Source organism: Anabas testudineus, chromosome 16, assembly GCF_900324465.2.
Source record: "Anabas testudineus chromosome 16, fAnaTes1.2, whole genome shotgun sequence".
Classification (NCBI taxonomy): Eukaryota; Metazoa; Chordata; class Actinopteri; order Anabantiformes; family Anabantidae; genus Anabas; species Anabas testudineus.
In genome coordinates, this window is record NC_046625.1 from 16,426,307 (window position 1) to 16,441,764 (window position 15,458).

At 42.9% G+C, this 15,458-nt stretch overlaps 1 protein-coding gene across 4 annotated transcripts in view; it reads left to right on the forward strand.

Moving 5' to 3' along the window:
- The window catches only part of triob (trio Rho guanine nucleotide exchange factor b), an 84,331-nt gene that overhangs the window by 66,040 nt on the left and 2,833 nt on the right, over nucleotides 1-15,458 (forward strand). For 3 of the 4 annotated variants that reach the window (XM_026371229.1, XM_026371233.1, XM_026371232.1), the window contains 23 exons: nucleotides 5,156-5,442; nucleotides 5,538-5,708; nucleotides 7,018-7,113; nucleotides 7,542-7,690; nucleotides 7,864-7,930; nucleotides 8,023-8,126; nucleotides 8,277-8,346; nucleotides 8,489-8,578; nucleotides 8,688-8,780; nucleotides 8,900-8,950; nucleotides 9,134-9,211; nucleotides 9,518-9,709; nucleotides 9,856-10,033; nucleotides 10,229-11,115; nucleotides 11,958-12,208; nucleotides 12,332-12,461; nucleotides 12,543-12,570; nucleotides 12,783-12,945; nucleotides 13,207-13,328; nucleotides 13,452-13,530; nucleotides 13,975-14,175; nucleotides 14,858-14,996; nucleotides 15,176-15,362. In XM_026371229.1, coding sequence (XP_026227014.1) covers nucleotides 5,156-5,442; nucleotides 5,538-5,708; nucleotides 7,018-7,113; nucleotides 7,542-7,690; nucleotides 7,864-7,930; nucleotides 8,023-8,126; nucleotides 8,277-8,346; nucleotides 8,489-8,578; nucleotides 8,688-8,780; nucleotides 8,900-8,950; nucleotides 9,134-9,211; nucleotides 9,518-9,709; nucleotides 9,856-10,033; nucleotides 10,229-11,115; nucleotides 11,958-12,208; nucleotides 12,332-12,461; nucleotides 12,543-12,570; nucleotides 12,783-12,945; nucleotides 13,207-13,328; nucleotides 13,452-13,530; nucleotides 13,975-14,175; nucleotides 14,858-14,996; nucleotides 15,176-15,362 — 3,813 coding nt within the window. Of the gene's footprint in view, nucleotides 1-5,155; nucleotides 5,443-5,537; nucleotides 5,709-7,017; nucleotides 7,114-7,541; nucleotides 7,691-7,863; nucleotides 7,931-8,022; nucleotides 8,127-8,276; nucleotides 8,347-8,488; nucleotides 8,579-8,687; nucleotides 8,781-8,899; nucleotides 8,951-9,133; nucleotides 9,212-9,517; nucleotides 9,710-9,855; nucleotides 10,034-10,228; nucleotides 11,116-11,957; nucleotides 12,209-12,331; nucleotides 12,462-12,542; nucleotides 12,571-12,782; nucleotides 12,946-13,206; nucleotides 13,329-13,451; nucleotides 13,531-13,974; nucleotides 14,176-14,857; nucleotides 14,997-15,175; nucleotides 15,363-15,458 lie in introns of those variants that run through there. The other variant, XM_026371231.1, reaches the window with a different exon arrangement.

A 15,458-nucleotide genomic window follows, 5' to 3' on the forward strand; every position in this document is an offset into this window, starting at 1 on the left:
GCTGCTGTGATGGTGACTGGTTCTTCTACAGGTTGAACTGCTCTGTTTTTTTTGCCCTGAGCATCAGTTCAATGTGTGCTTGTCACACTGTTTGACACGTCACTACTTAGACTATGTAGGACATCTACAATGTGCTGATCCGAACTCAAATTCCACACAGGAGCTTAGATAATCATAATGCGCGTTCTGTATTTGCCTACCAAAAACCATTTGAAATCATCTACCCAGCGATAATGTACTAAACAAAGGAACGTGACCCTCGTCGCTTGGTTGGCGTCGTGAGATGCTATCATGTCACGTCTTGACAGACGTTTGTTCTTATGCTTTTCCCTCTTTAATCTGGGAGAGTGGGTGAGAGCTGCTTGTCTCTATGGTAATACTGCATATAAATATTGTGCTGGTAGCCTCTTTGTAGTCAGTTCTAAAAAAGTCTGCATTTGTGTTTAAAATTATAGGTTGCTCCGTCTGTATACACAGGAACTTTGGAGAGGGTAAAAGTTCTAACTACTTACTTTATGCCTTCAACTCCAGCTTCATTGTTTTTCATCTCTGTTTTGCTTACAGGGGCTCTAGTTTCTATCTGTTGTCTCCTCGTTGGTTTCTTGATTCTGCATAACTAGCCCTCTTGGTTTGCATCTGTGTATTTGTGCGGTCAGTGGGAGTGATGAAAGGCAACTTCTCGCCGCTTTGCTGTGGTCAGAAAAAGGCTGTTGCTGAGGAAGCGCAAGACAGGAATGACAAAATGTCTTTGCTACTCTGTCAGCCTTTTCTGGGTTTTCTAGCCAACTATGTAGACCACTTTGTCCAGAGTTGTGGAAGGGTGACGGTTAAGGGGATTAAAATAGTTTGTCCGGGAAATCTCCCCTACTCTTGTTGTGTCTCACAGCGAGGAATAATTAACTGTTGAGGGCAGATGTCTGTGTCTGGAACAACAGGATAGAATAGTTCACAATCGTAGAACGAGGCCGTAAAGTGTGTATGTGGCAGCTTGTCTGCTGCAGCTGCTCTTATTATGGGATGTTTTGGTGTAAAATAGGAGTAGTTTACTCAAACTCCTGTGTTATTCAGCTAACTGCACATTCATGTTACTGTAATATAAGGTTTCAACCACATTCCCATACATACTGATGACGTTAATGGTGGCTAGTGAAAGTTGACTCTTAGTGCCGCTCAGAATGAAACGGTTAAAGTTAAGTTAAACTCGGGTGACCCACTTAATGACAGTGTTGTTTATAAAAGGAATCTATAAGAAGGGAGACTAACCGTGCATGTGCATCCGTGCTCTTGCAGGAAAGTGTGTACAGCATTTAAAGCCAAAACAGAAACGCACACACACAAACAAACAGGCATGGTTAAACATAGGAGTCTTTGTGCATCCTGCCTGCATAACTGTTCAGCGTGCATAAGGCCATTATCAGGTAAAGTGAAGATGTTGGAAAACATAACTGTGTGTTACTTATATATTTACTAGTAATTACATATCTCAGTCTCTTGAAAAGACCCAGTGGAGATTCTGAATTCTGCAAAAACAGCTTGTAACCAACCACGGAATATGACACAGATTGTACTGTTCATTTCTGTTGGATTTTATAACCAAGTCTATATTTATTCCAACTATAGTGCACAACTAGTGTGCATCCTAATGCCTGTAAAATATGCGCCCTCCCACGCAAACTGAGTGGGTGCTTCTACAAAGGGTTATACGGTAGATGTGCTGCATGTTTCCAGACATCCCTTTGGAACAGGAGAGGCACAGTGGAGGCTTGCCCAATATCCTCACAGCAGCCCACTCATGAGGGAGGGAAGGAGATAAAAAGAGAGAGGAAAAAGAAAACATCCTACTCTCAAATGCTGCATTTGGACTTTTTCTTTTTCTCTGCACCAGACTTCACTTTGTGTCCCTGGAATTTCAGCGACGTAGTTACTGCGGAATTATTTTTCTTTCACTCAGTCACTTCACAAACTATTTTAGGTGTTGCCTCGCGGTTCGCAGTCAGATGTCATACCTGTGTAAGTCCTGTGAGGGAATATTTCGCGTTGGGATTTCAGAGGCTTGACAGTTGACCGACGGTTGACATGGCCCATGGAATTGAGTCTTTAGTGTCTCTAAACCCGTTTTGTTCCATGGATTCGGCGCAGGGAGGGAACAACTGCAAGTTCTGGCTGCTGGATCTGGGTAGGTGTCATGTGCAACATGAACAACAACATAATGTGTAGGATGAAAATCATTTTCTTGCTCTTCTGCCAGTGCAAACAAACAACATTTCTGTAGACTACCAGCTTAGATTAATTAGTATTTGTTCATTTAATCATGCTGATTGTGGTGGTAAAACCTCAGTTATAGGCTTTACTGGAGTTCGTATGACACAAAGACACAAGGTCAAACAGATGGATATAAAATCCACCTTTGTAAATGTGACGATAACACAGCAACACTATTTTTGCAAGAAACAATTGCAGTTCTGTTTTTCGACAGCTTGTCCTTGCTTGCCTGAGATTTGACAGCAGCTATTTTTCAAATGGGTTTAACGCAGAGGGTATTCAAGTGTGGATTACATGGTGGAATTATTGCACTGCAAGTAATTTGGCGAAAGCACTGCGTGATGTGATGAGATATTAAATCTACTGACATCACTTTGACAATATTATGTCTCTGCGCCTATCGGGATGCCAGGACATGCTGGCACTGCACAGATGGGAAGAACGTGTTATTGTAGACCCCAGTGAGGAGGGAAAATAATGAGGTCAAGCTAATTAGAATAGACAAATCAGGAGCAAAATATCAGACAACTTTAACTTTAGAGACTGGGGCCTCTAAATTCTTGTAACTCACATCCTCACTCCACACCCTCACTAACTATGGCTGTTGGTGGCAAGTCTTCTCCAGCATTGTCCACATTTTTACAGAGCTGCCAGCCAAAACCCCGTACAGCTTTGCCACATGCGCTGCACCTCCTCCCTTAAAAGCACGTCTCCAGCCACGCCAACTGATGCTTGTGTGTATGTGTGTGTGTGTGTGTGTGTGTGTGTGTGTGTGTGTGTGTGTGCTTCCATCGGTCCTCCTGGATAAGACCACACGAAGGATGCTCCCCTGGTGACACCTCTGGAATCCTAGGCATGCCTCTGTGGAGCTGTGCCGACTCTCGGGATCATTTCAGTTGTACAGCCCTTCCCCTCCCTCCTATTTTGAGGCACAGTCACACACTGGGAGCTGTAAATTTAAAATGTTCTAGTGACTGAGTTATGGTGGAGTGCCAGTGCGCTCGCAGAAAAATCAGCAGACATCAGGGGATGGAGTACAGAGCAACTAGTGAACTCTAAGTTGGTCTTTTCTCAGGTAAACTGAGAGGAGTCTATTATGAGAAGACTGAATATAGACCTGTTTTATCTTGACGTGTTGAGTGTCAGTGTAGAAATTAGTATGTTTAAAGAGATCGTGTCATCTTCACGTTTATTATAGCTGAGGGACAAAAGAGTCTAACATAAATGTAAAAATAAAAGGTTTTACTGCTATTTAATCTTGACAAAAAATATGCAAGTAAACATCATATAAAAACAATGATAAGAAGAGATGGACACTATTAGCTAGCATCCCCCCTGCAAAGCAATTATACCCCCCCTATTTTTGTTTCCCACAAGTGAGAGCTTGACCAGCTGTTCCTGAGGTGTCTCCAATATGAAAGACACCCTGGGGTTCAAAGGTCAGAGATCGTGCTCTGTGTGTGTGCGTGTTTGTCTCGAGGGTTATTTTCCACTGAGGAGGAATGTGTCAAGGCTACTGACCTCCATGTTTCATCCATTTACACCCCTGTTAGTGCAACCTCTTCCTTCTAATTAGAGCTTGTATTTGACCCTATACCTGTCAGACTGTGAAGATTTTAGTCGTGTCATTCAAAGGACATGAGCAGGACAACAGTTTACCAATGCTTAGGTGTCCTCTAACAGTTATATACCCAACGTATTAAGAAAAAACAAACAATAATTTAAAGGCCTGGTGAGCACCTGTATTTTTTGGCTCGACTTGGTCTTTGGCAAGGTGAGAGAAGTGCGAGCAGTCTCATAAAGCACTGATGTGGGATGCTTGTTGTTCAGAGTACTGTGCTTTCTTGTTCTTTTTACATGCGATGTGAGAACACATGATTCATATCAGCGGAGTGCAGTAAAAAAAAAAAAAGAAACATCTCCCAAAGACTCAGTGTTTGACACGCACTCATGTTCACGTGCAGATGTGTTCATTCAGCAGTAAGCACAAACACACTCAACAGTGGGAGTCTGTGCAGGAGTGTGCAGCGAGGGAAGGCAGAATTACCACACGGGCCATTCAGAAGAACCATTCAGCTCAGTCAAGTGGTTTAATCTTAAGCAGCTGCATTGTTTTAACCCTTTATTAGCTAAATGACAAAAATGCTGAAGCTTGAATCTTTCACAAACACATAAATTATCAATGTGATGTGATGCAAACAATTCAATGCAGAGTGATGTCGTAAGAAGGTGTCAAGTGAACTTTAGCCCTCATACAGATACACCTGGTTTTGCAGAAAGGGGTCGTCTAAAGGAAGCACCAGAAAGGTGGATGTATCTTTGAAGTATTCAGACAAAGCTTCGAGCTGCCCTTTATCCTTACTTCCCTCTTTGCTCCCCTTCTAGTCTAAGAAGAGCTTACCTCCTCCAGATTCCCCTAGGAGTGACTATCATTATGAGGGGGAGGCAAGCCTGCCTGATCCATGTATCACTAAAAAACAGGACTAAACAACAAATGCACACCCCCTCCTATCATATACAGTCCAGTCTTCTTTCTCCATCTTTTACCACATCTTAATTCAAATATGCATATTTACTATTTGCTAGGTGTCTTTTTAATGACAGCTTAAGTTGAATTTGTAATAGCTTTGACCAAATAAATTTGCATCCTTTCATATTGCAGGACTATATTGTGACATAAATAAACCGTAAGCAGCACCAGACAACATTAATCATCTGGATTAGATGTCTAGTCTAGTCTGGTCTCGGAATTAAAAAACCTGTCAGTCAGTGTTTAACTTGTGCACTACTTGTTGGTAAGATGTTTCTCTTCCGTTGGATCATGGATTATGCCTCTATATTTGTGTTAATATCTTTATAAACCCTCTCTTTCTTCTCTCTCCCTCACCTTTAGACACATTGTCCGTATCCAGTAATGACGCTCTGCAGCCAGGCTCTAGTCAAACCCTGGGCCCTCACAGCTCACCAGGCCCCAAGCGTCCCGGAAACACGCTAAGGAAGTGGCTGACCAGCCCTGTGCGGCGGCTCAGCTCCGGAAAAGCTGACGGCCACGTCAAGAAGCTCGCCCATAAGCACAAGAAGAACCGTGATGGGGCGAGGAAGAACATGGACACGATTCCCGGCTCGCAGAAGGACTCAGATGACAGCGCCGCTACACCACAGGACGAAACCCTGGAGGAAGTAAGAACAGAAGATGCGAACGGTGACAATATCAGAACATTTAAAAACAGAGTTCTGGTTCAATTACCAACTGAAAAACATTGTTCTCTCATCAGCGTATGCGCAATGAAGGGCTGAGCAGTGGAACTCTGTCCAAGTCTTCCTCATCAGGAATGCAAAGCTGTGGCGAAGAAGAAGGCGAGGAGGGGGCTGACGCCGTGCCGCTGCCTCCACCAATGGCCATCCAGCAACACAGCCTGCTGCAGCCCGACTCCCAGGACGACAAGGTGGGTCACAGATATGTAAGATGTTGGCAGACAGTGGTATGCTGAATAAAAAACAATGCACAATACCATCTGAGACAAACACAGGCTGTGCTTTCTATTTATGCCTAACCAGAGCACACTTGATTTATGTGTTATTGTACTTTATTTTAAATAAGCCATAAGTGCCATTGCTTCATCTGCGACAGGATGATAATTGGAGGGAGTGTTGCATGTGTAAAAATAACATTCTGTTGATAAGTGTTGACAAATATGCAATAAAATGCTCTTCACAGGAAGATACCTACTGAGGCACTTCATCCAGTAGATACATGGGGTTTTAAAGACAAATATTCATCTTGTTTTCCTTTCTAGCAATGTAAGAATTAAGTGGTTGAATTATGATTCAGTGTTTTATTTTAATATTTAAAATACATTTATTTTAATATCCTCCTTAGTCTTAATTTAAGCAGCCAGGTTTCAGTGTGTGTTTCCAAATAGAGCTGTATAAATATCTGCGCAGAGAGCTTACAGTAACACTGCTAAACATTTACTTTGGCACTAATAAACTCTTCTCTTCTTCTCTTATTGTCTTGATGCATGTTGAATGTTCCTTCCTTCAGCATTATGCTGATTTCTGTTCTGATTCTCTTCTTTCCCAGTTTCCCTATCTCTCCATATAATATCACTTTAACATCTCCACTTTTGATCCTTCTTTAATTCATTTTCTTTTGCTGTTTTCTTTCCTGTCTTCCACCAACTAAATGTCATTCCTGTGGACTGTACTTATTCTGCTGTTGCTGAAGTGAATACTCCATTCACGTGCTTCTGCAGTATTGAGGTGTTTGTGGATCTAAATGGTAAATTCCCAGTAAGTCTGGTTGTGTACAAGGGATCCTCTTAAATCTTGACCTCAGACTGGGCTCTGTTGCAGAGACGCACTTTCTTTCCCGTGGAGTATTAAGCAACAATGTTTGCTTTATGCAAGTTGTTCGACCAATCACAGTGCTCCTGCTTGAAGAGCAGTCCAGTCCCAGAGCTTACCCCTGGCCCAAACCCACCTGATAACCTACTTCCCAAGACCAGCCTGTGATTGGCTCCACCGTGGCCCCCAATTAATCCTTTTATTAGGGAGATCACACACAAACCAGTCCTTATGTGGACATGTGGAATATCGCAGTCCAAACTCGACAATGGTGAGCCCGATCACATACAAAGTGGCAGTCAGTGAAGATGTATCATGCCTGTATTCATGCAGCACCGCCAGATTTTACAGTTCGTGCCTTCCTTTAACTTCTTTTTCTCTCCTCTATGTTTTCTCTCTCTTATCCAGTCTGCGTCTCGTCTCTCCGCTCGTCCCAGTAGTTCAGAGACGCCCAGTGCTGCCGAACTGGTCAGTGCCATCGAGGAGCTGGTGAAGAGCAAAATGGTGAGACTCAACAACTCGCACATTTGTACACAGAGTAATTCCAGTGATGTATGCATGGGCACAAACACACTTGTTCTGTGGTGTTGCTGACAGAGAACTAGTCATCTGTTAGGACTGTGACTCACTGTGCCAGCTGTCCACTGTTCCAACAAATGGGCATTGCACTCTGGCTGATAGCATAACACACTTATGCCCACTGTCCTACATAGAGACACATGCAGGCACAGTACAGTTCATGCTGCAGTCATACAGCTTTGTACTGATCTTGGTTAAGTAAATGAAACACGCTGTGAAAATGATGAGATCACATACTGTAAATACCTTTGCAGCTGCTGCTTTTTTAAAATAATTTTATTTAGCTATGTTATTTTTTGTTGTTTGTCACTGTCTTCCTCCCCCTTTTCGCCTCTCCACTTCTCTTTCCCAAGTCTCTGGAGGATCGTCCCAGTTCCCTGTCAGTGGAGCAGGGCGACAGCAGCTCTCCCTCCCTCAACCCCTCTGACAACTCCCTCTTGTCCTCCTCTTCACCCATTGATGAAGTGGAGGAGCGCAAGTCTGGCTTCCTCAAGAGGAGACAGTGAGTTATAAGCCTACATCTTGTTAGTGTTTCAATAAACAAAAGCTGCTTGAGATCAATCGGGTAATCACATCCGTATATTTGTGTGCTTATATGGAACCTTCCTGATGTTCATCCACAGCAGAGTGTGTACATTTGTATCACAGTGACACTTTCTGTTTTCTGTCTATCAGTTACATACTTCTGGAGCTTGTGGAAACAGAGAGGGACTACGTGAGAGACCTTGGATCAGTGGTGGAGGTAAAAATAAAATTAAATGATCTTAAAAAGATTTTCAGAGGCTGATTTTGGTTAGTGTTTGCTGTATATTTTACTTTTATTGCTCCCTGCAGGGCTACATGAGCAGGATGAAAGAGGAAGGAGTTCCAGATGACATGAAAGGAAAAGACAAGATCGTCTTCGGAAACATCCATCAGATCTACGACTGGCACAAAGAGTAAGCTGATGGTCTTTAGCAGTTAACGGGCCCACTTCAAAAATGTTGTATATGTACACCAGCACTGAGACATACCATGTAAAATCTTACAAACGGTACCATGTTCCTTGGCAGAAGAAAGTATGTGTTTCTCTTTTGGTCTGTTCACAGCTTTTTCCTGGGAGAGCTTGAGAAGTGTTTGGAGGATCCTGACAGACTGGCGCCTTTATTTGTTAAACAGGTGGGAAACCTTTCCACATACAGTATGCATTTAAGTTAATGTAGAAGGATGAAATTCAACTTGGATTCTACTTCCTGTGTAAGAAAATAACAGTTGTAATATATATAATTTTTCTTTTCTTCTGACTTTATTCCACTTACAGGAGCGGAGGCTGCACATGTACATCGTGTACTGCCAGAACAAGCCTAAATCAGAGCACATTGTGTCAGAGTACATCGACACTTACTTTGAGGTAAGAACCCTCTTACACATAGCCAAACCTGCATCTCTCCGATCTCTGTGTTGTGTTTTGCACGTGGTTGGGATTTCCTAGAGCTAATGATATTTGTTTTGTTCATCAGGACCTGAAACAGCGATTAGGCCACAGATTGCAGATCACTGACCTGCTAATCAAACCTGTGCAACGTATAATGAAGTACCAGCTACTACTGAAGGTAAATCCTTTATACTACTGTACTAGAAAACTTTATACATTTTGAACTCATTTATTAACATAATTTTCAACAAAATAAAATGAATCATCATTTCTCTATGCACGTTACCTCTTTGATAGGATCTTTTGAAAGTGTCTAAGAAGGCTGGAGTGGACACATCAGATCTGGAGGTAAGAAAAACTGTCCCGGTTCAGCTCTAGACTTATATTAAAATGAGGAATGACAACGTTGTTACTGCTTGTGCTCTTTGTTCACTGCCTGACCCACACCTGTGAATACTCTATTATTTTATGTTTCTCTCTTGCAAGCAGTGTGTCACTTATGGTTTGTTTTACTCTGATATTCTACTTCAGAAAGCTGTGGAGGTGATGTGTGTGGTTCCCAAGCGCTGTAACGACATGATGAATGTTGGACGCCTTCAAGGCTTCGATGTAAGAATGCTCTTTATACTCTTAACTCGTTGCATGTGTACAAGACTAAATGTGAAATACGACTCAAAAATCATTTTGTAATTTCAGTCTGTTGCCACATGGTGTCAGTGTGCGCTCATTGTAAACGTGATCATTGCCCCTCTTCCTTTAGTTTGGTTGTTTGTGTGAACCTTTCTTTTGGTTTTGTCTATTTCTTCTTATGCCTGTTCCAGATTTAGGTTATGAGATTGGTAATTTAAACGAGTGTGCTCATTCTCCACTGTCTGTTCTCTGATTCCCTGCCTCTCTCTTCGACGTCTTCTTCAGGGTAAAATTGTAGCTCAAGGCAGATTGCTCCTCCAAGACACCTTCATGGTTTCAGACCAAGATGGAGGACTTCTGTCCAGGATGAAAGAGAGGCGAGTCTTCCTGTTTGAGCAGATAGTCATTTTCAGTGAGCCCTTAGACAAAAAGAAGGGCTTCTCCACTCCGGGCTACCTCTTCAAGAACAGCATCAAGGTGAGTGTGGCCCGATAAAACTGAAGAAAGCTACTGTTGCAGTCAAATCTGCCACTATTCAAGTGTTGAATCATATAAATGTATTAAGAATAATTCATCTCTTTAACTTCTTCTCTCTTTCTCCTTCCACACCCCCATTACTGCAGGTGAGCTGGTTGGGTCTAGAAGAAAATGCAGAAGACCCTTGCAAGTTCACACTTACTTCCAGATCATCTAGTGGTAACCTGGAGAGGTACACCCTCCATTCAACTAGCCCTGGAATCAGTCAAGTCTGGATTCACCAAGTCAGCCAGATACTGGAGAACCAGCGCAATTTCCTCAATGGTAAAAGAATCAGTGCACACAAAATGTCAAGCTTAGATTTAAATAATTTCCTGGAAATAAGTACGAAATTCTAGGGATTCATCCTTTCGTAACTGTATTTTTCATTAATTCATTATTTTATCTTAACATACAAGATGTTACACAACTAGAATTTTGTCACATGAATAATAATCTTGCTCCCCATCCTTCCCACAGCTCTGACATCTCCCATAGAGTATCAGAGGAACCATGTGGGTGGCGGTGGGCCAGGTGGTCCACCCAGCAGTAGCAGCAGCAGTACTGGAGGCCTGCCAGGAGGCAGCAGCAGCTCCAATACTACCTCCATGGGAGGGGGAGGTGGCGGCGGTGGCTCTGGAGGATCCGGGGACAGCTCCTCTTCTCTGTGCGGCCCTCGCTCGCGACCCTCCCGCATCCCCCAACCATCTTCACGCCTCCCCCAACCTGTCCACCACCACCACCCCCCAGGCCCTGAGGGGCCTGACAGATCAGCAGGTATGTGGTCACCCTGCCACCCTGAGTCCCCTCAGTCCCTCCCTTTTAAACACTACCCAGACACCGCCACAAATGGAGAGTGGTTAGGCACAGACATATCGAAAATGAGGATGCTGGATAGTCCTCATGGAAGTAACAGTAATAACAGTAACAGGGCATCAGGCAACATGGAGGCCAGTGTCAGACAGGCTGTGGGGAGCTGTGAAGAAACCCAGAAACCTCAAACTGCTGGGATACCACAAATGGCTGTGGCTCCTCTGAATATGCCCTTAAAAAACCCTCGAGTCATGACAGTTGCCCCACTGATTTCACCACAGTCCCCCGGTGGAGGGGAAAAGGAAGCATTTGTTCCCTCTAGCCCAGCTCATAAAAGCAACACTTTCTGGGCTATGGCGTCTCCATCTCCTGCCAGCTGGTCTAGTTCCTTCTCCTTCCCCAGTGATAGTGCTGGTGGAGGGGACTCTTTGGGAAAAGGAAGCCACGGGTCTCTCTCTCATCACCGCCACTCCACCCACAGTAAGGACATAGACCGCATGAGCACTTGTTCATCCACCAGCGAGCAGTCCATACACTCCACCCAGAGCAACGGGGTAAGATGCCAAATCGAGGCCCAGACTTCAGTGAGGCCTAGACCTACTGACTAGTAACTAACACCAGCACGCTGACTGACTGGCTGTCAGTCAGTCACCGTCCCACCGGCTGTGAGAATGGCTTGCACATGCTACAACTATTACAGTGGAGGTTAACAGCTATCCGAGTGCACTAACTTGTGTGCAAAAGAATATCTGGCCCTTCCACAGTGTACTAACCACCACAGTGTTGGTCTGACTCATAGAACAACTATTGTCTCTGCTTACTTAGACACATACTCAGTGAGTACTGAGTACTGAGCTTCAGTATGTGTCTGCTTCTCTGATGCAGCTAATACACACTAACAGTTTTCAAACTATTATAAAAACACTGTTCATGTTTTTCATTCACAGGAAAAATCACACTTGATTATCTGTGATCTCTGGTGGAAACTTCGTTTCGTCTAGTACCTCTTTCCGTCTTTTCACTGTTGAACTTTGTTATGGTTGCGACTTCACTACCTGCTGTCTGTTTCACTTCTGCTTGTTTGGTCTTCATTTAGACTAATAGTGTCTCCTCTATAAATATTGGAAAGAATTTCTTGCTTCTGTGTTTTTAACCTGACAATCACAACTTCTGCTTTACAACTTCTCATAAGTATTTTGCAATGCTTACTCTGTGGCAGCCATCAGGCATATCAGCAGGGTCTTTTATGCATCAGTGAAGTTGCACGGTTGATTGGTGTAAAGCTACTTAAACACTGATAAATGTGTATACTTCCCTTTTTTGAATGACATGTACATGTGCAACTATGAGTAAGCAAGTGATGTGTTAAAACCCATACCATGTTCTTCTCTGACAGAGTGAAAGCAGTAGCAGCAGCAGTGTGTCCACCATGTTGGTGACCCAGGACTATGTGGCAGTGAAGGAGGATGAGATCAGTGTGGTGCAGGGTGAGGTTGTCCAAATGCTGGCCAGCAACCAGCAGAACATGTTCCTGGTGTACCGGGCAGCCAACGAGCACTGCCCTGCAGCTGAGGGGTGGATCCCTGGCTATGTGTTAGGACATACCTCATCCTCTATCACTCCCGAACTTCCTGAAGGAACCATTAAGTAAGAACAAGTCACATTTCTCCTTTTCTTGAGACAACAACAAGCAAAATGTCCGTTTTCACCATGCTTTGTATGAACAAAATCAAATCTGTGAACTCTTCCTTTTGGCCTTCTTTGGTTTAGAAAATCATTATCGTGGCACACGGCGCTTCGTATCCGCAGAAAATCTGAAAAAAGAGACAAGGAAGGCAGGAAAATGGAGAATGGCTACCGCAAGTCTCAGGACAGCCTAGGCAACAAAGTGTCAGTCAAGGTAGAAAATAATAATTAATTTGCTCCTCTCTGAAATCTGCTTTTATTTGTTGCAAGAAATTAATGTGTGCTTTCATTACAGCTTCTAAATCCCAACTTCATCTATGATGGTATGTACATGTTATACATTTTGGCTAAGGAATGGATGAGAGTGTGTGTGAACCCATAGATAATACAAATCTGTATGTGTGAATTGGTCATAATGTGTTTCCTGAAGAATTCCTTCATCTATCTTTTCCTAAGAGCTGTGATTTCTATCATGTTAGTCTAGTATTTAATGTGCAATATTGCTTAGACTTTAACATCTGCACTTTCTCTCCAGCTCCTCCAGAGTTCCTCATCCCTGTTAGTGATGTATCGTGTGAGAGTGGTGACAGTGTTACTCTGAAGTGCAAAGTATGTGGTCGACCACGGGCCACTGTGACCTGGCGAGGACCTGACAACAGCACCCTGAGCAGTCACGGACATTACAGCATCACTTACAGGTTATAGCGTATGTTTTTCTTTAGCACTTATTGTGTAGTGCTTAACACAAAATGTAACAGGTTCAAACTTGTTAAGCGCTACGAGAATGCAAACACGCCAACAAAAATGGCACGTAAAAAAAAATCCTTTAAAAACAAAACAAAGAGCGTAAAAATGCCGTTGAAATGGCTCCTTTACTCTGCTGTTCACAGGGTTTCATCATGCATGCATTGAACATCCTGTGTGATTGTTTACTTCTCCTTCTCTCTGTTTTTCTGCAGTGAAACGGGAGAGGCAGCTTTGCGAGTCCTGGGAGTGTCTCTGGAGGATAGTGGTGTGTACACCTGTGTTGCCACGAATGTAGCGGGCTCTGTCACCTCCTCTGCCAGCCTCAGAGTGTCGGGTGAGAGGCATCTTATAAACCCATTTCATGTACAAGCAAATGCTAGTTAAATAGGCGTGATTTCCTGAAAAACATGGAACTAGTTATTAGAATACTTAACCCACTCTGAATACGTGTTTTCAGGGATTCCTGGTGATGACAATGACGTTTTATTTAAAAGCAGCTTTGAGTCATACTACACAGAGATCACTGAACTAGGAAGGTAAGAGTATACTGATGATGACACATCAAACATACTAATGTCTTTCTCTGCTTGACTGTCTGGTGTAGTTACAAGTCACTGACCACATCAAAGCTTAAAATTTCTCTATATTTCTGATATTCTTTACATTTGCAGTAGCAGTACTGATGCTGCGGTAAAGTGAAGCAACAGGTCTTCAGATATTTGGAGAAATAGCTAGTTCTTTTTTTCTGACAGTGTCTGCTTCCTTGTGGCATAAGGATTTGACAAGTTTATGTGCAGGTATCATGCACAGCTGATTTTATTTAGTAAAGAAGTGCAAATCCACAATAGATAGACAATATACTGACAAATGGACAAAGTGGCCCTGAAAAAAAAAACATTAAGAAGTGTAGGTGTAAGGATGCTACACAATATTAAATATAGTCCTCAAATATTCCACAAAACTTCATTTCTCCTCTACAGAGGCCGGTTCTCAGTGATTAAGCGGTGTGACCAGAGGGGGAGTAAACGGACACTAGCGGCAAAACATGTGAACAAGAAGTTGCTGCGTCGAGAACAGGTTCTGCAGGAGATCAGACTCCTACAGACTCTGGACCATCCCAACCTGGTCAAGCTGCTGGACACGTATGAGACGGCAAACAGCTATGTACTTGTGTTAGAGATGTAAGTACTGTGTTGCTCTGTAGCTGTTTAGTTTAGTACACTGGCTGTAAAAAAAAAAAAAAAAAAAAAGAGTCACCACTTGGATTTAACTAAGCAAATAGATAAGAGCCTCCCATTGGATAATTACAGCATGGATGATTAAAGTTTTCAGCTGGCAACATGTTATTTAACCCTAACTGATGCAGTGAGTAGCTTCTCATTTCTTTAACATCCATGTCAGAAGACGGATGTTAATCTGATTCAGAAAACATCTAAGGAAGTTAATGAAACTACTAAAACTGGGTTAAGAACTGTCCAACGCATTATTAAAAACTGAAGGTATAGTCGTGGACAATCACCTTCAAGGAAGAAATGTAGTCCAAAAAAAATCTTGAATGATCGTGATCAGCAATCACTTAAATGTTTGGTGAAAGCAAATCGAAGAAAAACAACAGTAGAACTCGCCACATGCTCAATGCAAAGGAAAATCAAGGGATTGGGATTAAACGGCTGTGGAGCCTTGATAAAACCACTTGTTGGTGTCAAAATCATGCCACAGTGAATGTGTGCCGTGATCAAAGCTAAAGGTGATCCAACGAAATATTAGAGTGTGTGACTGTTTTTTTGTGGACAGTGTGTGAATTGATTGTCTATGATTTTTCAAGTTGCTAATGACTCACCAGTGCATTATCTCTGTTGTCAGGGCAGACCAGGGGCGCTTCCTGGACTATATAGTGAGCTGGGGCAACCTGACGGAGGAGAAAGTGGCTCTGTACCTCAGAGATATTCTTGAAGCTCTCCGCTTCCTGCACAGCTGGAGAATAGCGCACCTTGATGTCAAAGTAAATACTGATTTTTACACTAGAGCACAGTGGTTCCTCAAGAAATCTGTGGAATATCACAGAATTCAGTTTTATTCTAGTCAGGAACAGGTTTAACAAGTGAATCAGGACGAAACACTAACATCTTTGTGTTTAAACTATTCATTTGTATTAATATTTGTTTTATTAATAATGAACAGCCCGAGAACATTGTGGTGGAACATGCATCGTCCCAGCCAGTGATCAAGCTGACAGACTTTGGTGATGCCGTTCAGCTGAGCCCTCCATGCTCCTACATCCACCCTCTCCTGGGGAGTCCAGAGTTCTCTGCTCCTGAGCTGGTCCTGGGTCAGCCTGTCTCCCTGATGTCTGACCTCTGGAGCTTAGGTTTGTACCTGACAACATGGCATTTATATAATAAATATACATTTTATATAAATTTAGTATTTTGCTACTAACCTACTGTTTGAGATTAAACAGTAA